The sequence below is a fragment of the Myotis yumanensis genome, unplaced genomic scaffold, assembly GCF_028538775.1.
Source record: "Myotis yumanensis isolate MYYU_CA2020_CCGP unplaced genomic scaffold, mMyoYum1.0.hap1 SCAF_11, whole genome shotgun sequence".
NCBI lineage: Eukaryota > Metazoa > Chordata > Mammalia > Chiroptera > Vespertilionidae > Myotis > Myotis yumanensis.
In genome coordinates, this window is record NW_027223762.1 from 12,833,331 (window position 1) to 12,860,776 (window position 27,446).

Sequence of the window (27,446 nt, forward strand, 5' to 3'; positions counted from 1 at the left end):
AGCCCGTGAAAGCGCTAAATTCTGTACCAGGGCCGGCGCTGTCGTGGTCAGGAACACGGACGTCTCCGGGTCACCCCCAGGGGGTGCAAGTAAAACGCCCCGAGTGGCGTTTGACAGGCGGCGGTTGGACGGGCCACCCGCCGACCCGCGCTCCTTCCCCGCCCAGCCCTGCCGGGTTCCTTCCTGAAGTGTCAGGTATTCCTGGGTGTGCTCTTATTCCAAAGATTATGTTAGAGTTTGATATGGCTGCACAAGTTCCAGCCATTACATCCCAATTTCAGTCAGTGAGAAGGAGGAAGAGGGAAGAAGGTCATGCCCTCTTTCCTTAAAAATATTTTCCTGAAAATGCACATATCACTTCTGCTTACATTTCATTGACTAGGACTTAATTACATGGACAGATGTAGCTGCAAGGGAAGCCGAGAAATTTAGGTGGTTTTTTAAAAACTCTTTGTTAAAAGTATTACATAGGTCCTCCTTTTCCCCCCATTAACTTTTTCCAGCCTGCTCCCATCCTCCCCCTGAAATTTAGTTTTTATTAGAGCTGACCATAGGCCTAACTAAAAATCTGAAATTCTATTAATATTGAAGGAGAAAATGTGGATTTGGAGGCAATTAGCATCTTCTCTCACAGGTGCATGCTTGCTAATTTAGGCAATCCCCACTTAATGAGTGTGTTCCTAAAACTTGTAAATAGGACATTTTCAATCTAATGTAAATAGTGGTTGTATTCCAAGAGCTGCTCAAAAGTCTGTTGATTGCCTGGCCTGAGTAACTCGGTGATTGAGTGTCGACCTATGAACCAGGAGGTCACAGTTTGATTCCCAGTCGGGGCACATGCCTGGGTTGTAGGCTTGATCCCCAGTGTGAGGCATGCAGGAGGCAGCCTATCAGTGATTTTCTCTCATTGTTGATGTTTTTATCTCTTTCTCCTCTCCCTTCCTCTCTGAAATCAATAAAAATATTTTAAAAAGCCGAAACCGGTTTGGCTCAGTGGATAGAGCGTTGGCTTGCGGACTGAAAGGTCCCAGGTTCGATTCCGGTCAGGGGCATGTACCTGGGTTGCGGGCACATCCCCGGTGGGAGATGTGCAGGAGGCAGCTGATCGATGTTCCTCTCTCATCGATGTTTCTAACTCTCTATCTCTCTCCCTTCCTCTCTGTAGAAAATCAATAAAATATATTTTAAAAAAATATTTTAAAAAAATAGGGCAGGTCGGGGGAGAAAAGTCTATTGAGGGGTAAAGTAGCTTAAGCAGTGTTCACTATTCAAGAGACAATGGGAAATTATAAACAGGCTCTTGTATCTTTAAAAAAAATTAAAATAAAATTCATAATTTAAACTGCTAGACTCCATCTCTGGTTGATCTATTAGTGCCTCGAACTCAGCATGATCCAAACTGAACTAACTCATTATTTCCTCCTTTCTCCTTTTTGTTCTTCTAGTTCTCTTCTACTCCCTGTATCAGTTAAAATCACACGATTTTCTATTATTTATAGGCTAAAAAGTTCCAAGTCGTGTGACTTTTCTCTCTGTGAAGCTCTCTCTGGTACAGACATATGCACACTTACAACCTCTGATCAGTGGTCAAGTCCTGTGAATTTCCATTTCCATTAGACACCACTCAATATAATTTGACCAGCCCCACCGTTTCAAATAGCATGTCTTCTAATGCATCCAAAATCTGTATCTCTAGCAGTGATCTTCTCACACATCCAAGTTCCTACTGAACAACTCTATTTGGATGTCTAATAGGCATATCGTACTTAACTGTCCAAACTAAAACTCTTGATTTCCACTCCACCCAAACTTGTTTTCCCCAATTCAACTAATGGCACCATTCACTTGCTTTTACACTGTTATGATTGAATACATTATTATTATGTGTATACATGATTATAGATTGGAAATGGTTAGGCAAAAATGGAAACAATTGTTACAATCATGCAGTTATAAGTGAATATTTCTTTTAAACATTTGTTTAATCATGTTATTAAAAAAACAAAAACAGCTTTGCCCTGTCTGGGTGGCTCAATTGATTGAAGCATCATCCCTGTACACCAAAAATAGTTTCGGGTTCAATTCCAAGTCAAGGCACATACCTAGGTTACGGGTTCGCTCCCCATTTGGGGCATGTAAAGGAGGCAACTGATTGTTTCTCTCTCACATCCATGTTTCTCTCTTTCTCTCTCTCTCCCCCGCTCCCCTCTCTCTCTCTAACCAATAAACATATCCTGGGGTGAGGATTAAAAAACAAAAAATAGAAAACAGCTTTCTACACTACCCATATGGCATTGTTCTCAGTTCCCACATAACTGAAATGGAAACTTTCACAATGTCCAGAGACCTTGATGTCCTGCAAATGAAGGAGGAGGATGTCCTGTCCTTAAATTCCTTACAGCAGGAACCCACTTAGGTGGCACCAACCTTGACTTCCAAATGGAACAGCACATCTACAAAAGGAAAAGTGATGGCATCTACATCATAAATCTGAAGAGCACCTGGGAGAGGCTCCTGCTGGCAGTTCGTGCCACTGTTGCCATTGAAACCCCTGCTGACGCCAGTGTCATCTTGTCCAGGAATGCTGGCCAACAAGCTGAGTTTGCCACTGGAGCCGCTCTTACTGCCAGCTGCTTTACTCCTGGAATCTTCACTAACCACACCCAGGCAGTCTTACGGGAGCCGAGACTCCTGGTGGTTACTGGTCTATCGCTGACCACCAGCTTCTCACAGACACGTCTTATATTATAACCTGCCGACCACTGCGCTATGTGGACTTTGCCAGCCCTTGCAACAGCAAGGAGCTCACTCAGTGGGTCTAATGTGGTGGATGCTGGCTCGGGAATTTCTGTGTAAGCGCGGCACCATCTCCCGTGAACATCCATGGGAGGTCATGCCTGATCTCTACTACAGAGAGCCTGGAGAGATTGAAAAGAGAGAGAATTTTAGGGTGAAAGGGCTGCTCCAGCTCCGGAGTTCACTGCAGCTCAACCCGAGGCCAGGGATGGGTCTGATGACAAGCAGGTGCCTCTGTGCCTATTCAGCAGTTTCCTATTGAAGACTCAGCACTCGGCCTGCCACAGAAGACTGCTCTGCAGCCCCCACTGCTCAGGCCGCTGAACGGGTAGGGACACCCACTGCGTGGTCTTAAGTTGTTCTTCTACAAACTCTTAAACAGAATGGAAATAAGGTGGATGAAAAAGAAACAGTTTCAAAAACAAATAAACAACCCAAACCTCCCTTTTGTTTTAAAGGAATGGGCCCTGCCCTGTAACGCACCGTCCAGTTAGCCCACGCGTCCACGCTACTTAGTACAAGTTAGCATTGGACCCAGCGGGCCACCGTCCGCAGGTCGGGCCCGCCCCACGTTCTCTGGCGTCGCGAAGAGCCACCCCACGGGCTCCCTCCGCCCCCACTTCCTCCGCCCCACTTCCTCCCTCAGGCCCCGCCCCGCGCCGGTGCGCACGCGCGCCAGCGAACACGTGGCTGCCGCGGAGCCGAGCAGCAATGGCGGCGGGTGGCGGCCGGGTTCCCGAGTCTCTGTCTTCCGCGGGGGTCCCCTGCGCCTTCTCCCCGCATAGCCAGGCCTTCTTCGCTTTGGCGTCTGCCGATGGTCACCTGCGAGTGTGGGAGACAGCCAACAACCGGCTGCACCAAGAGTACGTGCCTTCCGCGCACCTCAGCGGTACCTGCACCTGCCTGGCATGGGCGCCAACGCGGTTGCAGGCCAAGGTAAAGCGAGCGGGACGGCGGGGGTTGGGCGCCCGCCCGGGCTCGGCTCGGCTCCCCCCCAGTCCCACGGCCTGTCGCCCCGCGTCTCGCAGGGCCCTAGGGGGCCCGGGGCGTGGAGGCACTGCGTGTGGCGGCGGCGCGGAGTGGGCCCCGCGTCGCCAGTCCCCGGCGGGCTGACCAGAGGGCAGCGACTGAGCGCTCGGCCCGCTCCGACGGGCAGTGGACCGGAGCCCTACCAGCGGGCTCCACGCGGTCTTCGCCCTCGCCCCGCTGTCTCCGGGCCGCCATGTTCGCCGAGGCCCTGGCCCCTCCGGCTGCCGGGCCTCGCTTAACAGAATGCGATCTTCTGAGCCCTGGCTGTTGACAGAGCCCCACTTCGGGGCTACACCGCTCCTGGACTCACTCACTACCCTCTCATCGGATTTGCCCCGGGCGGCTGGAATCAACAAGTCTGTTTCCTTCCGTGCACCCCACCCTGGGGTGCCGGCTTACCACGTGTTTGTCTTCCACGTCCAAGACGTGGGACTCTCACTCTTGACTCTCCCAGGCTCCTTTCCATCCTCAGCCGCTTGAACCTTCTTGCTTTTTTACTTTTAACATCGGCTCGACTTCCCTTTGTGTGCATCCTTTCCAACAAGTCTGAAGTCTGTATTAGGATATGGAAGGAAAGTGAAGTGGTTTAACTGTGGAGGTAAAGTGAAGTAGTTTAACTTAAATATTGAGTCCAGGTGAAGTTTGTCTTGGAAGGGTCACTGCCGACGTAGGGAAGGCTTTTCACTGCTAGGGATCCATCTCAGGTAAGATGCCAGCCCCTGTTGAGTCACCGCTGCATCTGCTGTAACTCACACGCACGTGGGAACGGCAGCTAAGCTGGACTGCCTTCCTGTGCATCCAGGCTTAGCTTCGTCCAGTTCCCCATTTGTAAAATGGAGTTAATAGTACCCACCTCACAGAGTGTTTGTGAAGGTTTACATCTTTCATGTGTAAAGCATTTAGAATAGTTCTTGGTGTGTAAGTGCTACAAGTTTTGTTGTTACTAGTCTTATATTTGCATGGTTAGTTCTGCAGGGTAAAGACTGACTTTTTGACATATTTGGGAAGAAGAAACAGGCTCTGGAAAATTAAGCAACTTGCAGAAAGCAACAAATTGAGCTCAGTTCTCCATTATCTGCAACAAATAGTTAATATTAGGCTGGCAAAAATTTCTTTTTTTGCCCATTCTGTTTTCCTGTAGACTTACAATCCCATTGTATGCCTCAGAAGTAAAACATTTATTTAGTCTTAAATTTCCTGTTAAAAGTCATAGTTTTAAATTAAATATAGCACTCTAATACAATAGAAAACTATCCGGATTTAGTTTCATAACCGGGACTCAACTCAAACTTGGTTTTATCACATTGAACAAGTCACTTTAATTTTGAGGGCCTCATTGAAAAGTGTGAGGGGTTACATTAAAAATAGGTTTCGTATCCTTTTGCCTATATTCTCTCATTTTAGCCACACAACTCTATGAAAGCCCCTGAAGTTACTACATTTCTTAAAACTAAGAATCAGAACTAAGAAAGTTTAAATGACTTCACCAAAGCCTTAATAACCAATAAAGTAGTTGTGGCCACTGGAGTTGAGTACTATGACTGGTGTAGCATGGTCTGGCATGTAGTGAGTGCTCAATAAAGGCTAGTTGCTATTATTGAATGAGTCAACGAGTGATCCATATGGACTCATTTATCATTTACTGCTGCTACATTCCTCAATGAAAATCAGTTTGTAAGAATACCCTCTATGTTTCAGTGATTGGCAATTCACCACCCAAGAACAAAGTTTGGTGATGTTATCAATGGAGAGAAAATGGGGTGGTGCTGTTTTTCTAGGGTAATGAGTTAAAGCAGTTCATAAATGTGTAGCAAATTTAGACTGCTGCTTCTTGTTCTCAGTCACAGAATGATTATAATATTTGCATTTATGCCATAGTAGTTTCTAAAGGGTTTTTGTACATATTATGTAGCTGGGCATTTCCATTTGGTTGATGGAGCCGGAGTGAAGAGGACCTTTAATGATGACAAGAAAAGTACAGGGAGACATTGATGGACTATGGATGGATGCTATTGTTTGAGCTCCTCAGGTTTAGGTGTATAAACGAAGGCTGAGATGTTATGTGGTATGCCAAAGCCACACAATAAGTGGTTAAGCCATCTAGGAACAGACTTGCTCTTTCATTCCCCCCTTAAATCTTTCAAACTTTCCTCCTTTTCCTTCTCTGCTATAGAGCCTGGAGTAGTAGACCTTGTTTACTATTGGCTACCACAGTAAATGTATTTATGCTGTTTTGCTATCACTGCAAAGCACACTCACAGCTTAGGGCTTGCTGAATGAAGCACATGGCATTTCAGACATTGCACAGGGCAAGCATAGTAGCATAAAGGATACTTGTGGGGAAAATCTGAGCTGAGCATCCCCACTCCTTGTCCTTAGAGATGTAGCACAGTCCAGTGTGTTCTTGTACAATGCTCTGTCTTAAGGTCTCTCCAGTATTCAAATGTCAAAAGAAGGTAAACTTTGCAGGTAAGATCCCACTGGCAGAAATAGATGTTCCTTTGTATTAGAATGTAATTGGGGGTTTTTTGTATAAATACTATATGTAATTATATATAAAATGCACACATTTTGTTCATTGCTGTCCATGAAACATTTGCCAGAGAAGCGACTAAGGCCGAGAAATGGCATAGAAGACTAATTGCAGAATGAAACTTGAAACTTTGGCATAATTTGAAGTGTCTAGAGGTCAGTATTTTTCAGAAATAGGTTTTGATCCATTAGTGGATTATGAAATAGATTTAGGGGGTTGTGATGGCATAAGACAATATTAGAGTGTATTTTGCATGGTAAAGGATACATTTTTGGTGAAACTTCTTTCATTCATATATATATATATATACACACACACACACACATTCTTATGAGTATGCACTGGCTCTCCACGTAAATGCTTTTCTTATTCTGGGATCTAGTCTAAAATGTCATTACTAAATTGGTGAAATTCACACTTCTCATTACCTGGATATGCTTTTTTTTCTGTCTTCACCACATCTGTACTGTGTCTTGCTTTTATAAATTATGTACATGTGCCATTCGGTCTCTCACTCAGCCTTATTGCCTTCTGGATCAAATTCTGATCATTTGTCTTCAGACTCGTGTGGGTATTTATTGCTTAGCTCACTTTCACCTTCATATTGAGAAAGATTCTAGTCTAAAAAAATCATATCCTTTTGGTCTTCACTCCTGGTACCTTCAGGAACTCAGATTTTCCAGTCACAAATACATATAGGGACCAAATTTTTAGCCTACCCTTTCCATTTACGTGTACAATTTATGTGCACAAACATTGTGCTAGGCAGGTTAGAGGAAACAAAACAAATGACTAGAATAAAGACAATTCAGATATATTGCATCTGAAGTGCAAAGCAGAGTATCACTTGTGCCTTAAGAAAAAGAGGTTTCTGTGGAGACACGATATTTGAGTTAGACCTTGAAGCATGGATAGATTTTTTTTAAAACCAAATGATCATTGAGATGAGTAGGAAAAGGCCCCTCCCAAGTGCAGGTAAAAGCAAAGGCAAAATGGGAAAGTTTATTTGTGATTAGGGAGTGTAATGTAAGGATGGAATTCAAGATAAGGCTGGAAAAGATGAGTTGGAGGCAAATTGGGGATGCTTTGAATGCCAGCTAGTTTATGTTGTTGATTTACTCTTCTCTGGGGAGCCATTGAAATTTTTGATCACAGGAATAACAGGTTCAGATAGAAAATGCCAACAAAGGCCTGTCATAAACTGTAATTATTAGGTACACTAAACTTTTGGTTTCAGAAATATTTAGTAATGAGGTAGTATTTTAAATATTAGAGTTCACTAAAATGCACATTGGTTATTGAAACTTCTTAAGTGGTTGATGTATTACATGTTTAGACATGTTCATCCTGCTGAATGGGAAGTTATTTTTAAAAACATCTTCCAACACTGAGAAAACATACATGAGTCAGTAATTCTTTGAGTTTAATTAATTAGATTACATTTAGGTTTAGATCGTTAATCCTCAAAATTGAATACTACTACCACTTGTTCACTCTGCTTGCTTCTCCCAAAAACACATTTTGCTGATAGGAAAACTAGGGCTTTGAATATGTTAATGTTTAATTTCTAATATATATGTGCTTTTAAATGCAGATCCACAGAAAAACATATTGCATATATTTAGGCCAGCCTGTGTTTTACAGGTTAGAAACCTCAGTGTAGATAAATTCTAATTTGATTTGGGAAAATCAAAAGCAGAAGAAATAATTTCTAGACTCTTAGAGAGTTTCCTGATGAGATAGTAATAGATGGGTATACTTTCCCCCATTATCCTCTCCTGAAATAGGGATTTGTGTTCATAACCATATGCAGAAACCACATTTGCTTTCTGGGATCATTCAGATGTGGCTTTAGAAATTCATTTAACTGAAACTGGGATCTAGGACAAACCTTGTGCTAAAGTTTAAAGCTTCAAGCAAATTAAATGTTACTCTTGAGATTATCAGATTGATTTATATTTCGGCTTTTAATTGTAACATCTCTTTTGGGTCTATGAAGGTGGATACATTTTTCAGGACTTGCAAAATGTGTGTTATTTTTTCTGTGTGTAGAACGTTAACCTATTTTTAGTTAAATCTTTTTTATTGTTGTTGATAAGTATGCCCAGTGAATCAGTCTTCAAATGTACCATCTCTATAAGATAACATAAAGAAAAACATGGAAAATGCTTTATAAACCTACTCCTTGATATTCTTTATGCACTGGTAACATAGTTTTCATTGATGGGTTTTGGGTTGAGCAGATTTTTATGTATCCTGGACTGCTTTTTTGTGCTGTAGAGCAAAGATCGTGCAGTACTGAGAAAATGTCCCTTTGGGTATTGGTCCATTTTACACTAAAAGAATGGATTTCTCAGCTTCTTTATGCTAAAATAGAGGCTGGGAAGCTTTGATTTTAAGAAATTACAAACATGGAAGATAAGTTCAGAAATTATAATTTTTCAGCATTATAAACTGATAAAGTACTCTGAAGTTGGAATCATTGATTGTCTTTTGATGGACAGACAGCTGTTATTATCATTTTTGAAATAAATCCAAGTCTTGTTGCCTTTGACACTAGATTTAAACTTGTGCCTCTTCTGTCATTGGAATCAAGACAACATGGAACTTTTAGACTAGCTCTGTGCTGCTCTTTAGTTACAGCAATTTTTTTCACTCAAATTGAAGTAAATGCATTTTATAAATATTAAAACATTTGTGTCTGTTTTCCTAAAAACAAAGCTAGAATGTGAAAGAAAAGATGAGGTGGAAGGGGGGATGTTGGCTACTTAGGTATGGGTCTGTCATCTCTCTGCTTGGGATTGGAGCATTGGACCTGTTAAGAGAATATCAAGAGCGTACCAAGTTGTTCTATTTGACACCTTCCTTCCAGGGAAGTAGGAGATAGGGGGATGAGAATTAGGAGCTCTTCTTCTGTTGGATTGATTTTTTTTCTAAGTAGTGAGAAAGTGGGAATCCTACCTCCACTTTTTTTTTTTAAGTAATGTCACTTAGTAGCAATTGCATTTCCTTTGTGGGCTATTGGGCATTTGCATTTATGCATTAATGATGTTTCAGTGTTTAAAATACAAACTAAACATTTTTTTTCTTTTATTTTTAGGAAAGTCCCCAGAGGAAAAAAAGGAAATCAGAACCTATAGAAACAAGTAACCAGTTTGACTTGTTGGCTCTTGGTACAGCAGTTGGTAGTATTTTATTATACAGTACAGTAAAAGGAGAATTACACAGTAAATTAGTAGTAAGTATGTGTGTATGTGATATAAAGATATGGCAGGGAAACTGGTATATTAGAGATGTATTAAATAAAAAAACTTTAGGATATGCTATAGGAGCTACAGGTGCACTATGGATGCATTTTTCTGCCCCTTACACATTTAAAATTCTGAACATAACATTTAATCATAGCTATGATAGGCAACATTGTTCTTATACATCAGGATATGAAAAAATGTTGACTAAATTGAAAACAAGAAAGGGCAAAAAGATTGCTAAGTATCACAGATAACAACTGCAAGAAGAAGTCCTCCATCTCTAGGTTAGAGAACGAAGGAGATGGTTGGAATTACTGCTGAGCAAATGTGGCTCTTCGTGTGGTGCTGTCTCTTGAGCAGGAGTTGGCCCCATGGGCCCGGGGTCCAGAACTCTGAGGAGGGGCTCCAGCTGACTGCTGGTGTCTCTGAAGGGAGGTGATGAAACTGGGTCTCCAAGTGCTGGAACAATTGCATTCAGCCACTGCTAAGAAGATTGGCACTGCTGGGTTGAAGAAGCAGTGGGGTGATGCAAACTGGGAGACAGGAAGGAATAAGTCCCTTGTCTCCCTTAGCACCCCTTATTGGTGGAGTCTCCTGGCCATCCATCTGGCAAAACAGAATATGGTTTGTAGAAGCCAGCCCTGGCATTGCAGAGCGAAGTGAGGGTTTACCTCTGCAAGATAGTAACTTCTGACACACTTTGTTTCAGACAAGATTTATTGCAATATATATTTTGGTGTTCACTATATAGGAATGCTTTCTGTAGATATGAGTAAATGTTTTCTTTTTTTTTTTTTTTTTTTTAAATATTTTATTGATTTTTTACAGAGAGGAAGGGAGAGGGATAGAGAGTTAGAAACATCGATGAGAGAGAAACATCGATCAGCTGCCTCCTGCACACTCCCCACTGGGTATGTGCCCGCAACCAAGGCACATGCCCTTGACCGGAATCGAACCCGGGACCCTTGAGTCCGCAGGCTGACGCTCTATCCACTGAGCCAAACCGGCTAGGGCAAATGTTTTCTTTTTTAAGTAACATCTTACCTATGGATAATTTTGAACTATATAATGTTGAAAAGTGAGAAATTTTATGCCTAAATCTATTACTGAAAGGTCCTATTTGATAGATTATATATTTCTTGGCTTTATGCATATGTTTAAAAAGTACATTTGGGTTGTCTGTTCATCTATTTTGTATCCTGATATTTTCCATTCCATTACAACATAAACAATTTTTATATTTGTCAAGAACTATTTATAAATACTTTTAATGACTGTCTAAAATACCATTAAATTGGATAGTTCCTTAATGATTTAACTATTACCATTTAGGTGGTTTCTGATATATGTTTGGTGTTCTAATTTTTTTTCTTACATGAATTCCCAGAATTACTAACCTGCAATTAATGAGTCAAAGGTTTTGAATATTAAGGCATTTTATACATAGTATAAAAATACTTGCTGGAAGAGTTTTCCTGATTTGTACTTACATCAGCAATGGAAGGATAGTACCAATAGAGTTATTGCCTCCTTTGAATATTCCCATTAAAACAGCAATAACACTAACCAAAAAACAGCTAATTTGATAAGTGATGAAATTTTTTTTTAATCTTGTGCCTCTGAGTAAGCGAGCATCTTGCCATGTTTAGAATGTTTAAAGTATCATTAATATGATATCTAAGACCCAAGGAAATATTTAGTGTTTGCCTGAAAATAAGTGATTTCTTTATTGAGAGAGAGTTTTGGCACCTTTTAAAAAGGATTTGCAGTGATAGTTTTGACTGGCCATGATTTTTATCTAAAATGTTGACTTTAAACTCTTAGGATTGGACTTTATTAGTTCACTCAAGTGTCACAGTTTTTTTGCCACTGTATATGAAGTATGTGTCATGCTTTATGGTGGCATTACTGTTAAAAGCAGTGGTGGTTAGGATTAGGATCCTTTAACTTAGCATGTAGAAGTATGTTTTTCCAGCAGAGAAGGGAAGGTTAGCATTTGATGAAGTTATGGCTGATTCATCTCATTTTTGATGTTGGAAACAGATAGATGTAGGTGTTTTTAGTTTAACCTAAGCCTAATGTTTTAGTTAACTGTTTATTGATAATTCCAGGGTGCATATGAGATTTTTTTCCTTTAATCTCCTTTTTTTAAATTTACAGAGCGGTGGACATGACAACAAAGTCAATTGCATACAGTGGCATCGAGACAATGGCTGTTTGTATAGTTGTTCAGATGATAAACATATTGTGGAATGGAATACACAGACGTGCAAAGTAAAGTGGTGAGTAACATTGATGGTTCTGCAGTATTGGAGGAGTGACTTGGAGATACATTAGAATTTGACAAATCAAGACTGTGTTCTTTTTTATTTTTCCCCAATATTGTATTCTTGCTATAAGTAAAATTTGATATTGGGCATATTGGGGAATGTTGCCACTCTTATAGGCTTAAGAGTCTATAAGGCTATAGACTCTTCTCAAGGAACTTTAAAAAAAGAGGTAGGGAGAGAGAGATAAAAACATCCATGAGAGAATCATTGATTGGCTGCCTCCTCACACCCCCTACTGGGGAACAAGGCCGTAACCCGGACATGTGCCTTGACCGGGAACCGAACCTGGGACCTCTTAGTCCATAGGACAACACTCAATCCACTGAGCCACATCAGCTAGGCAAGGACCTTTTAATGAAATCTTGCATACATAAAAGTTAAATAATGGTATAAAAGATAACTGCGCAAGAGATGTCATCAGATAGCATGTGATGACTGGTCACATGCGTAGGGTAGTGTTGGAAAGGCCTGGTGGAAGAGTAGAGATTTCTGTTGGGCTTTCTAGAATAGATAAGATTTGGATAGAAAAGGCTGGGAGAATCCTTCCAAGGATGGGGAAAGGAAGGTGGGGAAATGGCAAAGGCTAGGAGAAAAGGAAGTGAGATATTTTCTTAGAATGGAGTAGAGTACTTAGATGAGGGACATATTAGAGTTTTCTGGTAGAGGGTATGAACCAAAGTATCTTAAGAGTCTGGCCTTAAGTGGCAGGTAAAAACCGCAAACAACTATTTGGTAAGCAGGAGAGAGTCAGTGAAGGGCAGTGTCTTGGAAATAAAGCAACCAAAATAATGCTTTGGAAAAAAGTAATCTGTCACCAATGTCTAGAATATATTGGAAGAAGTTAGTTTGAGGGACTTATTGTGCATTTGCTTAGGTTTGTATATACCTGTCATTTCATTCTCACTTCTATAGTAGCATAATTCTCAGTTATTTTTAGACACATCAGTTTTATTATTTATTGGAGGCTTTCCTCCAATTACGTTTATTTCTTGGAGGACTTCTGCCTTGGAGGGTCTGCTGAACAGTTGTCCTGGGATTTCCTTTCTCCGTCATCTTGAAAATTCTCTTGTCAGATGTAGCCTTTATTTCCTAAATTCCATGTTTCATTGTTGGTTTGCTCCTTTTTTTTGTCCCCTCCATAAAACCAAGTTTATTCAGTTTTTTATTTTTTTATTTATTGTCTAAAGTTTTACATGTCTCCTTTTTCCCTGATTGACACCCCCCCCCCCCCCCCCAGACATTCCCACACTGGGCAAGTCCCCACCACTCCAGTGTCTCTGTCCATTGATTATGCTAATATGCACGCATACAAGTCCTTTGGTTGCTCCCCCACCCCTCCACCCCGCCATTTGTTTCTGGATCTATTTTTGTTCATCAAATTATGTGATCATTGTACCCCCCCTATATGAGTGAGATCATATGATATTTATCTTTCTCCGACTGGCTTATTTCGCTTAGCATGATGCTCTTCAGTTCCATCCATGCTGTTGCAAAATGGTAAAGGTTCCTTCTTTTTTATAGTGGCGTAGTATACCATTGTGTAGATGTACCGCAGTTTTTCGATCCACTCATCTGCTGATGGGCACTTAGGTTGCCTCCAAATCTTTGCTATTGTAAATTGTGCTGCTATGAACATAGGGGTGCATATATCCTTTCTGATTGGTGTTTCTGGTTTCTTGGGATATAGTCCTAGAAGTGGGATTACTGGGTCAAATGGGAGTTCCATTTTTAACCTTGAGGAAACTCCATACTGTCTTCCACAGTGGCTGCACCAGTCTGCATTCCCACCAGCAATGCATGAGGGTTCCTTTTTCTTCACATCCTCGCCAGCACTTGTCGTTTGTTGATTTATTGATGATAGCCATTCTGACAGGTGTGAGATGGTATCTCATTTTTGTTTTGATTTGCATCTCTCAGATGATTAGTGACTTCAAGCATGTTTTCATGTGTCTCTGGGCCTTCTGTATGTCCTCTTTCGAAAAGTGCCCATTTTTTTATTGGATTGTTTATCTTTTGTTAAGTTGTATGAGTTCTCTGTAAATTTTGAAGATTAAATCCTTATCTGAAATAGCATTGGCAAATATATCCTCCCATGCAGTGGGCTTTTTTGTTGTTTTGTTGATGGTTTCTTTTGTTGTGCAGAAGCTTTTTATTTTGATGTAGTCCCATTTGTTTATTTTCTTCTTAGTCTCCATTGCCCTAGGAGCTGTGTTGGTAAAGACATTGCTACAATGTATGTCTGCTATTTTGCTGCCTATGGAGTCTTGCAGGATTTTTATAGTTTCCCATCTTACATTTAAGTCCTTTAGCCATTTTGTGTTTGTTTTTGTGTATGGTGTAAGTTGGTGATCTAGTTTCATTTTTTTTTGCATGTATCTGACCAAATTTCCTAGCACCATTTATTGAAGACTCTCTTGACTCCATTCTATGCTCTTGCCTCCTTTGTCAATAATGAATTGAGCATAATGGCTTGGATCGGTTTCTGGGTTCTCTGTTCTGTTCCATTGGTCTGTCTGTTCTTGTGCCAATACCAGGCAGTTTTGAGAACTGTGGCTTGGTAATATAGCTTGATATCTGGTATTGTGATCCCTCCAACTTTGTTCTTCTTTCTCAGGATTGCTGTGGCTATTCGGGGTCTTTTTGCTCCTTTCTTTTGGTGAAACTTACTAAGTAAGGGTGCATGGATGGTAAATTTATTGAAATTTTGCTTGCTCACGAGAGTCATTATTCTAGCCTCACAGTTGATTCATAGTTTGAAGATAAATAATTTTAAGTTGGAAATAATTTTCCCTCAGGATTTTGAAGCATTGGTTCATTGGTTTTATAGCTTTCAGTGTTAATTATCCTTAGTACTCTAAAATATCCTGAGATTTTTTTTCGTTAATCACTGAATTATATTGGAATTTGGGAGACCATTTAGCCTGGAAATCTGTATTCTTCAATTTTCTTTACTATATTCGTCCCCTCTGTGGTTTTGTTGTTGTTGTTATAATTTTTTTTCAATCATTCTCTTGAATTCACTGTTGTTTAGATTTTATATCTCCTGGACTACTGCTCTAAGATTTGTATTTTTTTTCTCTCTCTTATTTTTTCTCTTTTGTCTTTCTCTTCTGTTAGCTGGGGAATTTTTTCAATTTTATCTTCCAAATTTTTTATTGAATTTTTAAATTTCTCTTACCATATTTTTTAACTTACAGGAGCTATTTTTTGTTCTCTTAATATTTTTTGTTGCATCATGCTCCTTTTATGCACTTACTATATTCTAACTCTAAAGATATTAGTTATAGGATTTAAAGTTTATTTCTTTTGTCCCTTGTGTTTTGTTTGATTTCAGTCTCTGTCTTTAATGTGAAAGGCATCTTCAAATGAGTGCAGGTCTTTGGCTGGTTGTTGCTTTTGAAAATGAAACATTAAAAATCTTACTGGAAGGACTGTGTGTGTTGTGTGGCTCAATTGTTGGACTTCATTTGTAGAATGATTGGGCGGCCTTCAGATTTCAGTGTGTGGGTCATTCCTCTGGAACCAATCACATTTCCCAGTGGAGTCTTCTGATCTAGTGCTTTTCAAGCTCTGCTCTGCATATACAGTACTTGTGCATACAGATCTGATTTAGGAGGCCTAGGTTGGGGCTTGGAAATACGTAATTCTAACAAATTTTCAGGTGATGCTGATATAGGAGGGTTACATTTTGGTTTGCAAAGCTCTTAATGGGGGAGCGGGTGGAGGAAGTGGTGATGATATTAGCTCTGTGCTGGCATTTTCTTTTTAAAGAAATATATTTCTATTGATTTCAGAGAGGAAGGGAGAGGGAGAGAGAAATAGAAACATCAATGGTGAGAGAGAATCATTGATCTGCAGCCTCCTGCATGCCCCACACTGGGGATTGAGGCCGCAACCTGGGCATATGCCCTGACAGGGAATCGAACCGTAACCTCCTGGTTCATAGGTCAACACTCAACCACTGAGCCACGCCAGTGGGGCTAGTATATATGTATAATATTTTCTCCTAGCCTTTTGCTTTTATTTTTTATTTTTTAAAAAATATATTTTACTGATTTTTTACAGAGAGGAAGGGAGAGAGATAGTTAGAAACATCGATGAGAGAGAAACACCGATCAGCTGCCTCCTGCACATCTCCTACTGAGGATGTGTCCGCAACCCAGGTACATGCCCTTGACCAGAATCGAACCTGGGACCTTTCAGTCCACAGGCCGACGCTCTATCCACTGAGCCAAACCAGTTTCCGCTTTTTGCTTTTATTTTATCACTTATTTTGTGGTACAGATATAAATCAGGTAATTTTTTTTTTTCCTTTATGAGTTCTGGTTTGTAATTGCTTTGGAAAACCTGTCCTAACCCCAGGATTATAAAGTTGGTTCTATAAATTTTTCAGTACTTATTTTTAGTAAGTCTTAAGTGCATATATTATGAGGTAGGAATCTTAAGTTTTTTTCAAATGAGTAATTTGACATTCCAGTGTGATTGGTAGAGCAATACATTTTCTTTCACTTTAGAGTTAACCTCTTTTGGTCATAAGTTTGCTACTGTTATTTCTTGCTTTATAAGTGAATAGCTCAGCTCCCTGCTGCCTATGACAGTATTAATGTGTGCAGCAAACTGCAAAGACTCACGTTACTAATTGTATTTGAGGTATTAAAAAGGAATCATCTACAACTAATTGACTCTATCAGATGGGGCTCATCTATGTGGATTTGGGATGAAATAACCTTTTTGGTTGAGGAGTCATTTGTATTATTAGGTAAATTAAAAGCCAGCTCTCCAGCCCAGCCAGTGTGGCTCAGTGGTTGAGTGTTAACCTATGAACCAGGAGGTCACGGTTCACTTCCTTATCAGGGCACATGCTGAAGGTGGCGGGCTCAATCCCCAATAGGAGGCATGTGGCGGGAGGTGGGGGACAGCCGATCAATGATTCTCTCTCATCATTGGTGTTTATATCTCTCCCTCCCTCTCCCTTCCTCTCTGAAATCAATAAAAATATACATATTTTTTAAAAAGCCAGCTCTCCAGCCCTAGCTGGTTTGGCTCGGTGGATAGAGCGTCGGCTTGCGGACTGAGGGGTCCCAGGTTCGATTCTGGTCAAGAGCACATGCCCGGGTTGCGGACTCGATCCCCAGTGTGTGTGTGTGGCGGGGGGGGGGGGGGGGGGGGGGGAGGCGGTGCAGGAGGCAGCCTATCAATGATTCTCTCTCATCATTGATATTTCTAGCTCTCTCTCTCTCCCTCTTTCTTCCTCTCTGAAATCAATAAATATATATTATATATATATATAAAAAGCCAGCTCTCCAGAGCATGTAGGAACCATGGCAGGGGGTGGGGGGGGGGAGATAGGATGGACTTGCAGCGGTCCAGCCAGCATGGTAATTTCTTGGCATTAACAAAATCCACCTTATGGATCACAGGGTATGCAACTACCCATTTTACATTCTTAACATCTCTTAACCATTTCCTGATACCTTTTAAGAACCAATCTTATCAGGGAGGCTTTACCTTAGTGATATGTTCAAGGTTAGTTTCTTGACATAAGCTTTTAGGGAATGCAATTTGGCATCGAACCTTAGTTGGTATTTTTAATGTCTGATTTGTCTTTTGTTATGTTTTTGCTTTAAGTAAAGTTTCCTCTGTATTGAGATATTTTTGTTTCTCTTCACAATACAGCAAATGGAAAGGTGACAATAGCAGCGTTAGTTCCCTGTGTATCAGCCCAGATGGAAAGATGTTGCTTTCAGCTGGTCGAACAATCAAACTATGGGTTTTGGAGACCAAAGAACTCTACAGAGTGAGTGAATCAAATTAGTTGTAAGCATAATAGTCATCTAAAGTAAGTATGGAGAAATCAGAGGTTATGAGCCATAGTATATTATTTTAAGAATACAGATTCTTGCCTGGCTTGTGTGGCCAGTGGATTGAGCATTGTCCCATGAACCAAGAGATCCTGAGTTTGATTCCTGGTCAGGGCACATGCTGGGTTGCTGGCTCGATCCCCAGTAGGGGACAAGGGGCATGCAGGAGGTACCTGATCAATGATTTTCTCTCATCATTGATAGTTCTATCCCCCCTTTCCCTTTCTCTCTACCTAAAAATCAATAAAAACATTTTAAAACAAAACAGATTCTTTCTTTATTTTTAAACATATCAAATAGTAGAATTAATAGACAAAAGTTAGCCTCCAAATCTGGCTTGTTGATGTTAAATATTAAATAGGATATACATGTCCACTCCACATGCATTGGGAAAATGAATAGACCAAAAGAGTGGAATTATAATTAAAAATCTTTTACTCTAGTATGCAATGATTTAGTGATGTTGATTTCTAGCTTGCATCCAGCATTTGGTCCACTTAAAGTATTTAACTGAAGATTAGTTTTAGATTTGAGTGTTCTCAGGGGTTACTGAACTTTTGGTGCTGTGATGATGCCTTAAAATTGTGGTTTCGACTCACTGAGAGTAAATGAAGACCTACAATTCCTTGGCTGTGTCTGAGCACCTTATCAGCCCTTTAAAAATTGATAGAATTAAGTGGATCTTTAACTCAAAAATGGCAGAACCACAGGTAGTGGAGTACTGTCATGGGAGTTAAAAGGAGCATCTTAATTTTTATTATTTTCTGATGGACTTTTTAAGAAGTGAGAATATAGCACAAATAACCTAAGTTCTTAGAATTAAATTTTTTAACTTTAGTCTGGAGCTCTGATTTCAGATATGTCTTATGATACATATGGACTCTTAACTTTTTTACTGTTTTATATCCTCATAAACATGATATAACTTTTTTTTTTTTTAGCACTTCACGGGACATGCAACGCCGGTTTCATCACTTATGTTCACTACTGTCAGACCTCCTAATGAGAGCCAGCCATTTGATGGAATTTCAGGTCTTTATTTTTTATCTGGAGCAGTACATGACCGGTTACTTAATGTCTGGTACGTAATCTTTTGGATTTGGGAGGTAATGTTGCCTTGAAAGAATCCATCACAGCTTATATGGTTAATATAAATGATGAATATGAGATTTGCTTTATTGTAGTCGATGTTAGATTTATATTGACTTGTAATGAAGAATTGAGCCTGCCTTAAACTGACCTATATCAGGAAAATTTAAGAGCACTGTATAATAAAACTTCCTCCATTCTTTAGAGGTGTAGTGGGCTCAATATTTTTATGAGTGGGCAATTTAAAAGTAACCTTTAAAAATTTTCAGGAAAATCTGAGTTTGTTGAAATAGATGACTGACTACTGGGTTAGTACAGTAATGTTTATTTACTGATGATTTGCTGAGGACATCAAAATACTTGACTATGTTTTTGGAACTACTTTTAAAAGTAAAAATTAATTTTGTATTAAAGTACCATCAAAAAGTTTTCAAATTTAAGAAATACGTGGAATTTATTGGATTTTATGGCATCATCTGATGATGAAGTTAACTTTTTTTCAACCAGCTATTCATGGACAAAATAGAGATTTAAAATATAGAAGTAGTTTTTCAATCAGATTACATTGGTTTTCTTTTCTTTTTAAAAAAATAGGTTTTTATTGATTTTTTTAGACAGAAAGGATGGGAGAGGGATAGATAGAAACATAGATGAGAGAGAAACGCCATCGATTGGCTGCCTCTTGCATGCCCCCTACTGGGGATTGAGCCTACAACCTGGGGCATGTACCCTGACCAGGAATTGAACTGCGACCCCTTGGTTCCTGGGTCAATGCCCAACCACTGAGCAACATGGGCTGGGCAGATTACATTGGTTTTCTATTCTGTGTCTGATGTTTGAGGAGTACCTATTGATGTGATTTCTTTTCGTTCTTGAGGGTTTAACACTTACGTAAGGAATTAGTAATGCCAAAAAGCTAAATTCTGCCACCAAGGTCTTCGGACATTACTAAGGGGGTTCTGACTTAAATGTTTTACCTGTTTGTTTTACCCCCCAGACCTAAGGGTCTCTGGCTACAAAATTTCTTCTGTGAAAGAAAAGGTGATTTCTGTTGTGTTTAGATCTTGTGAGCTTCCTAGTAACAGGGATAAACGTAAAAAACCCATGTTGAAAGGCTGCTCAATAAGGCCATCTATGAAAACTTTGTTTTTTGGTAGAACAGTGAACCTAAAATTCCCTGATAATTACCATCCGGGACTGCCGGCTCCTAACTGTCCGCCTGCCTGATTGCCCCAAACCGCTTCTGCCTGCCAGCCTGATCGCCTCCTGTCCGCTCCCTTGCTGGTCTGGTCGCCCCCAACTGCCCTCCCCTGCTGGCCCCATCAGCTGCCTCCATGCAAGGCGGCGGAAACGCCGGTACCGGCTTCCTCTGAGCTGCGTGGAGCCATGGGACCCCCTGGCCTCACAGCGCGGAGCGTAGCGGCTGCCCACCCCCACCTCCACTGTGCACACAGCCATCTTGTGATGATGTCGCGCACAAGGACCATCTAGCTAGGCCAGTGGTCGGCAAACCGCGGCTCGCGAGCCACGTGCGGATCTTTGGCCCCTTGAGTGTGGCTCTTCCACAAAATACCACGTGCGGGCGCGCACATACAGTGCGAAGTTGACTTAAAACTTTAAAGTTTATTAAGTTAATTTTAGGAAACGTTGTGGAGTGAAAGAAGATGTAGTGTCGAGGATTGAGAAAGGTATGTTGAGATGGTTTGGACATATAGAGAGGATGAACGAAAGGAGATAGATGAAACAAGTATACAAGACAAGTGTGGATGGGAGAGTTGGAAGGTACCTCAGCGAACGTACCTCAATCAGATTGAGGACGTTTTTAGCAAAGGCCTTAGGAGCACTCTAATTAAGTTAATAACAATGTACCTACCTATATAGTTTAAGTTTAAAAAATTTGGCTCTCAAAAGAAATTTCAATCGTTGTACTGTTGATATTTGGCTCTGTTGACTAATGGGTTTGCCGACCACTGACCTAGGCATTTATTAGTATAGATAGTACTATCTCCGATCTTTGGGCTAAGATAGCAGTTTCTTCTGTAAATAGTGGTCTGATGGCAGTAATTTTGAACATGTCTAATATGAATGTCCAAGTTAGAATGAATCTTGTTTGAAAAACTTAGAATTTGTCAATTAATTCTCTTAATTTTCTTGTAGACAAAAATATTGATAGATTGTCTACTGGTGGTCCCAGTCAGTACACCTTGTTGAAAGACTATCTCCATTGAGTTGGTTTTGCACATATATGTGTGTATACACATAGAGTCAATTCTCGTTATTCACTGTAATTATTTTGTACAAAGTTCTCATGAGCACTGATTTAGTGATACTGAACTATTTACTCCTCAGGGAAATAACAGGTTTAGGTTTCTGCAACACTCTCTGGTCACATTTTTGTCATCTAATCAGTATGTAATCTTGTTTTATGTGTGTTTCTGTTTAAAGATACCCAATTTTACACCTTATTTTATCATGCTTCGCTTTATTGTACTTCACAGATGGTTCCACCAGCACAACTTGCTATATTGCTGTACCTGCTTTATTGCGGTGATCTGGAGCTGAACACACAGTGTCTTTAAGATATGCCTCTGTCTATTGTTGGTTGACTCTTGTCAGAACAGAGTTTACCTAACACAGACATTTCCTCTATAATGCATATCACAGCTTTTTTGCTCTTAGTTACACTAGACAACACTTTACTTGAACAGTAAAATCACCAATAGAAAGCACAAAAGCAAAAGATGCAACAGAGGAAAAGGACTTAATAGTATCAGAGCTGAAATAAGAAGGCAGAGCATAGCCTTGTTTAACCTTGTGAATGGTGGACGACTGTTAAAGACCATGAAAGCTCCACAAATATTGAGTTTGAGGTTTACAAGTAAGTTTTAGCAAGTAGGTGAATTTTAAGTAAGAAATGAATAAATAATGAGGAGCATTTGTGTGTGCACACACGCGCACACATTACTGGACTTTCAGTATTGCTGTGATGTTATTAGATTAACCTATAGATTCAGTGCAAACCTAGTCAAAATCCCAGCAGACTCAAGCAGAAATTGACAATGTGATTTTAAAATTCAAATGGAAATGCAAAGGACATAGATAGCCAAAGCAAATTTGAAAAAGAAGGAAAATGTTGGAGGACTCATCTGATTTCAAAACTTGTCAAGCTACAGTAATGAAGACAATGTGGTATTGGCATCAATCCAGATAGACAAATAGGTTAATGGGAAAAAATAGAGAATGTTATGCATTGTTAAAATCTGCCAGAAATGCATTAATGCTTTCTCTTTTCCCAGGTAACCATGTTATATAGTAGTGATAAAAGTGCTTCTCTTATTTTTATCTTTAGTCACTTTATTAGGTTTTAAAAAATGAAAAACTATTGGGGATCTAATGCTGTGACTCCTTTTTGGTGTTTGCCTTTAAAAAAAATTGTTTTACTACCTAATATCAGTTTTGTTATCTAGGCAGGTCCGGTCAGAAAACAAACAGAAGAATGCAGTGATGTCTTTCACAGTCACAGATGAACCAATCTATATTGACTTGACTTTGTCAGAAAACAAAGAAGAGGTAAATGGCTCAATTTTTGAGGATTTGTTTTCTGATTTCACAAATATTTTTAAAATTGGGGTTTTGATGATTTAATGAATAGGGAAAGAAGGGGAGGGAGAATGAAATATGACAAAAATCTTCTTAGATGGTTTGAAGTAACCATTAGGCCACTGGTCAGCTCTCCTGAGAGGAAGGGACCAGGTGCAGTGGCACTTTGAGCAATCCGCTCTATTACACGTGGGGCTACCAGTTTCCTGTTGTCCGCTTTTGCACTCATCTAACCTCCAAGCTGCATTCTCCTTGACTGTGTTACCTTCTTGGCCTAAAAACTTTTATTTATAAGCTTGACAACAACTTGAATTGTTACTTTGAAGACAGCAATTATTTTTAAATGCAACAACTGTGCATCCTTGCTGTTCTGACTTTCTCTCTGGAGTTTTTTAAGTGTAGTATGAAAGTAATTGTCCATTAGAGTAGACTGAAGTTTATTTATGACCCATTTTTTCTTTTAGCCCGTTAAGTTAGCTGTTGTTTGCAGAGATGGTCAAGTTCATCTTTTTGAACACATATTAAATGGGTAAGTAAGAATTTTCTTATGTCAGAAATTTTCCTTCCCTGACTTGTTACTTCTCTATACTCGCACCTCAATATTCTTTGCGTTATATTTTCAGTTAGATTGTTTTGAAAGCATCCTTAATTCTTTATCCATATGACTACATACATTCCCAGTGAGAACTCAAGAATTTGGCATTGTGAATCATTTCTACATGTTTGTGGTTAGGAGAATGGCTTTCTGTGATGCACACTTAGTAAATGTTGGTAGTTGTAAAGATAAACTTTAAAAGAAAGTGGTTTAGTTGGAGAGTTTTGCTTGTGAACTTTTGGTGAAGCTTTAATTTCTAACTCTGATAGTGCTTCCCCTCACCACACACGTGGATCAGTGAAGCATGGCGATGCTAGTGTTTGGTGGACAGAGGGGACTGTGCTGGTAGGATGTATAGTAGTCAGATTAAGGGTCAGTAAATTATGGGCTGGAGGCCAAACCCAATAGAGCCCACATGTGGCCTCCCAGAACTAAAATATTTGCTGCCTGGTTTTTTACCGAAAGTTTGCCAACCTTTTCCATACACTATAAACATGGTTGGAACTCAGTCATGTGCATAATTATGTTAAACTTTAAAATAGTTTAAATTTTTTATTGTCAGTTAATATTTCCTTTTATAATCCTAGTATAGTAATTTGTTTAAATATAAACTACTTGTGAAAGCAGTATACACTTATTTTAAAATATTCAGGCTATAGGGACAATTATAACCCAAGTCTCCCTCTATTGAATTCTACTCTCTAGAGGTAATTGTTAATAATTTGATGCCTTAATTTACATAGTCATGTATACATGGAATGTATCTATCATTGAGGGCCCAGCAGTAGTGGGCCATGCTGAGGACTTGGGCATTTCTCCTTGGGCAAGTAAGTAAGCCATTGAAGGATTTTAAGCAGTACGGATGGGGTTTTACAGTTTTAAAACATGTAAGTTTTGAGTTACTCTGTCTGATGTGTTGAAAATTGACTGTAGAGGTGTAAAGGGCAAAGCAGAGGCCCAAAACCCTAAATAGAGATGAAGGGTGAATTGGAAAGATGGATAGTGGAGTGCTTATAATTGAGATTATGGGGGCGGGGTGCGTTTATTGGTGTTAACATGTCTGTGATGTGAGAGTGAGAGGCTGAGATACAGTGAAGGTTAGAGTTGTTGGAGGTAGGAAGATTACGGAACTGCGAGGACGGTGTCAGAAGGAGTATTGACCTGCATGCTAAATATAGAAACTACTAAGAATTCCTCAGGAGTAGTGTTGGACAGAATGACAGCCACTAAAATCTTTTAAGAAATGTGGGAGAGTGACCCAGAGGTTTTTGCATGATGGCAGGATGGGGAGGTACCTGGTATCTGGTGACAACAGTTTTAAAGGTTTTCGAGGTGAAGGAGGGAGAGGGACTATTTGTCTCGGAGTGTTAAAGAACAAGGAGCATGTTAAATCATGTCCTAGGCCCCTGGCACAAAGGGTGTTGGAGAGCAAACAGCTACAACTTTGTGAAGGGCAGCTGTGGTGAGCTAGCATAGAGCAAGAAAGTGGAGAGAGCTCTTAGAGAAGACATTGAGGATATAATTTTGTTGATTATGTTTTGCTGATAATTTTGTTCCTGGAGCTACGTTGCTGAAGTCCTGGTGAGGCTTTTTTTTTTTTATAAATATATTTTATTGATTTTTTATAGAGAGGAAGGGAGAGGGATAGAGAGGTAGAAACATTGATCAGCTGCCAAGGTACATGCCCTTGACTGGAATCGAACCCGGGATCCTTGAGTCCGCAGGCCGACGCTCTATCCACTGAGCCAAACCAGTCAGGGCCTGGTGAGGCTTTTAACGGTTAGGAATAATTAGAGTTGGGGCTGATTAGGGCTTGTCCAGAGCCATTTGGGACTGAAGCTCAGGGTGATGATAGAGCCTGTGGGAGCTTGGGCCTCTTGAGGGGGTTTAAAAGTGGGATAGAAGGGCAGATGGGGCTGAAGGAAGTATTTGGTGGTGAGGTCTTGAGTGTTGGGTAGGGTGGGGGATAGATGAAGTCCTGACAGGTGACAATATTATTGTCAGTTAATATGTGACGCCAGAGGAGCGTCACATTTCATGCCAACTTCAAAGAATATGAGATGTTATTTCAGATATTCTAATTTGTTGTTTTCACTTCTAGATACTGCAAAAAGCCCTTTACTTCAAACTGCACAATTCAGATAGCGACACCTGGGAAAGGCAAGAAATCAACACCAAAACCCATCCCTATTCTAGCAGCAGGTTTTTGCTCAGACAAAAATTCCTTGTTGCTTGTATATGGCAATTGGTTTCAGCCCACCATTGAGCGAGTGGTACGTAGATGCTACTCTGGAGTAATGCAGTAACAACATGTCTATGGAAAAGAATAATTTTTAAATGATACATTGGTCTGCTTATTGGAATACTTAAAAAGAACCTTTCACGGGGTGGTTTATTTTCATTTGTGTAAACTCTGTAATTTTCTTTAATGAGCATATCTAAAATATTTTAATGCTTAGTCGGTCAGTATAAAACATTTGAGATGTTTGATGCTCACTCCTCCTCTGTTTGGTGCTATGGCTTTGAAATCTGGTGTCTCTTTTACACTTACAAGCATATCAGCTTGGTAGCCACACATTTGTAGTGGCTTTTTAAAAGATATATATTTTTACTGATTTTAGAGAGGGAGGGAGAGATAGAAACATCAGTGATGAGAATCACCAAGCGGCTGCCTCCTGCACGCCCCCTGCTGGGGATCGAGTCCTCAACCTAGGCATGTGCCCTTGACTAGAATCAAACCCAAGACCCTTCAGTCCACAGACCGATGCTCTATCCACTGAGCAAAACCAGCTAGGGCATGGCTGCTGTTCACAGATATGGGTGAATTTTGCCCAACTACCCAAAAGTTAATTTTGTTTTGATTTGTTTTGTTAATCCTCACCCAAGGATATTTTTCCATTGATTTTTAGAGAGAGTGGAAGGGAGGGGGAGAGAGAGAGAAAAATCAATGTGAGAGACACATCAATTGGTTGCCTCTGGCACTTGGCCCTTGTGGGGCCAGGGATAGAGCTTGCAGCTGAGGTACATGCCCTTGCCTGGAATTGAACTTCAGTCCACGGGCCCACACTCTATTCCCTGAGCCAAACCGGCTAGGGCCCCAAAAGATAAATCTTAGTAAAAGGGTCTTTAGTGATAGCACCCATTGAATTTTCTAAGTGGAAATGTAATGGGCAGTGCAATCATTTGACTTTTTTTATTACAAAAGTTTCTTTGGATACTTTTGATGAGTTATTAAGAGCATGTTCAATAGATGATTTCTTAAGCTTACATTTATAAAACATTGATTCAGTAAGACCCTCAGAGAGACTGTAAGTAGGATATTACATGCCAGAGCAAGCTCTTGAGTTTATTTAAAAATACTTTTAAAACATTTACATGGATTTGGTATAATAAAAAAGAAAAATTTTAAGTTGTAAATATAAGTCTTATTGCCATACGTGGACCTGTTACCCCCAGCCCCCTCCAGATGCAGCCATTGTTTCCTGTTTTATCCTTCCAGATAGATTGATTATATGGGCATAGAGAATTCCATGTAACCTTAAAGCTTTATGGATACATATGGACTTTGCTGCATTTGACTTCCCCTGTTTAATACCGTACCTCAGAGCACTTTGTTAATCAGCAGTGCTGTCTTTGCCTCACTTATGGAAAGGCCAACAGGAAATCTGGGGTAGGATCGTTCTTAACACAGATTAGTTATTTATAAGGGTGATGAACTTATGTTTTTTTAAAAATCTGTCATGTAAAATTTCTGTTGATCTTTTAAAATTATATGTGTGAAAAGTTGAAGCAGTTCCTAACTGAAAAAAGTAAACATAATGCCTCCTATCTTCAGTTACCCGTTTTCCTCAGTGCTATTAACTTGATGGTGATCAGTCTGAGTTACTCACAGTTTAGTGTGGAAGCCTTTCATACTTTTCTGTATTTTCATGAAAATGTGCAAGTAGACATTTGTTTTTATTATTCCCAATTACTTTGTTTGACACACTCTCCCCTTCCTTCAAATTATATTTACAGGCTTTAAATTCCAAAGAACCTCATATGTGTTTAGTAAGAGATATTTCAAACTGCTGGGCTCCAAAAGTAGAAACAGCTATAACAAAGGTGAGCGCTTTACATACTAGAAGTTGAGAAAAAAAGATTTGGGTGAATTGAATTATGTAATACTATGTTTGGATTCTTTAATATCCTCTTTATAATTTATATGGGATTAGGTTTTATATATTTTATAAATTTTGTGGGATTAGGTTTTAGATAACAAGATTATAAAAACTTCATTTCTGTGCTCTTGTAAATAGATGACTAGAAGTTGAAGACCTTGCATTTAGCTCTTTGCCCCCATACATGATCATTGAATAAATA

General features: G+C 39.9%; 1 protein-coding gene, 1 non-coding gene and 1 pseudogene across 2 annotated transcripts in view; all 3 read left to right on the plus strand.

Moving 5' to 3' along the window:
* The first annotated feature begins 2,335 nt into the window (after positions 1 to 2,335).
* Positions 2,336 to 3,221, plus strand: LOC139019381 (small ribosomal subunit protein uS2 pseudogene; annotated as a pseudogene).
* Positions 3,222 to 3,482: 261 nt separating this feature from the next.
* WDR43 (WD repeat domain 43) overlaps positions 3,483 to 27,446 on the plus strand; it is a 37,473-nt gene continuing 13,509 nt past the window's right edge. The window contains exons 1-9 of the mRNA XM_070428928.1: positions 3,483 to 3,732; positions 9,459 to 9,596; positions 11,770 to 11,891; positions 17,616 to 17,736; positions 18,742 to 18,881; positions 22,357 to 22,459; positions 22,954 to 23,018; positions 25,186 to 25,357; positions 27,102 to 27,188. Of these exons, the coding sequence (XP_070285029.1) occupies positions 3,508 to 3,732; positions 9,459 to 9,596; positions 11,770 to 11,891; positions 17,616 to 17,736; positions 18,742 to 18,881; positions 22,357 to 22,459; positions 22,954 to 23,018; positions 25,186 to 25,357; positions 27,102 to 27,188 (1,173 nt within the window). The 5' untranslated portion in view covers positions 3,483 to 3,507. The remainder of the gene's footprint in view (positions 3,733 to 9,458; positions 9,597 to 11,769; positions 11,892 to 17,615; positions 17,737 to 18,741; positions 18,882 to 22,356; positions 22,460 to 22,953; positions 23,019 to 25,185; positions 25,358 to 27,101; positions 27,189 to 27,446) is intronic.
* On the plus strand, positions 18,361 to 18,444 carry LOC139020228 (small nucleolar RNA SNORD53/SNORD92). The gene has a single exon (XR_011473241.1). It is a non-coding gene; the product is annotated as a small nucleolar RNA SNORD53/SNORD92 (small nucleolar RNA).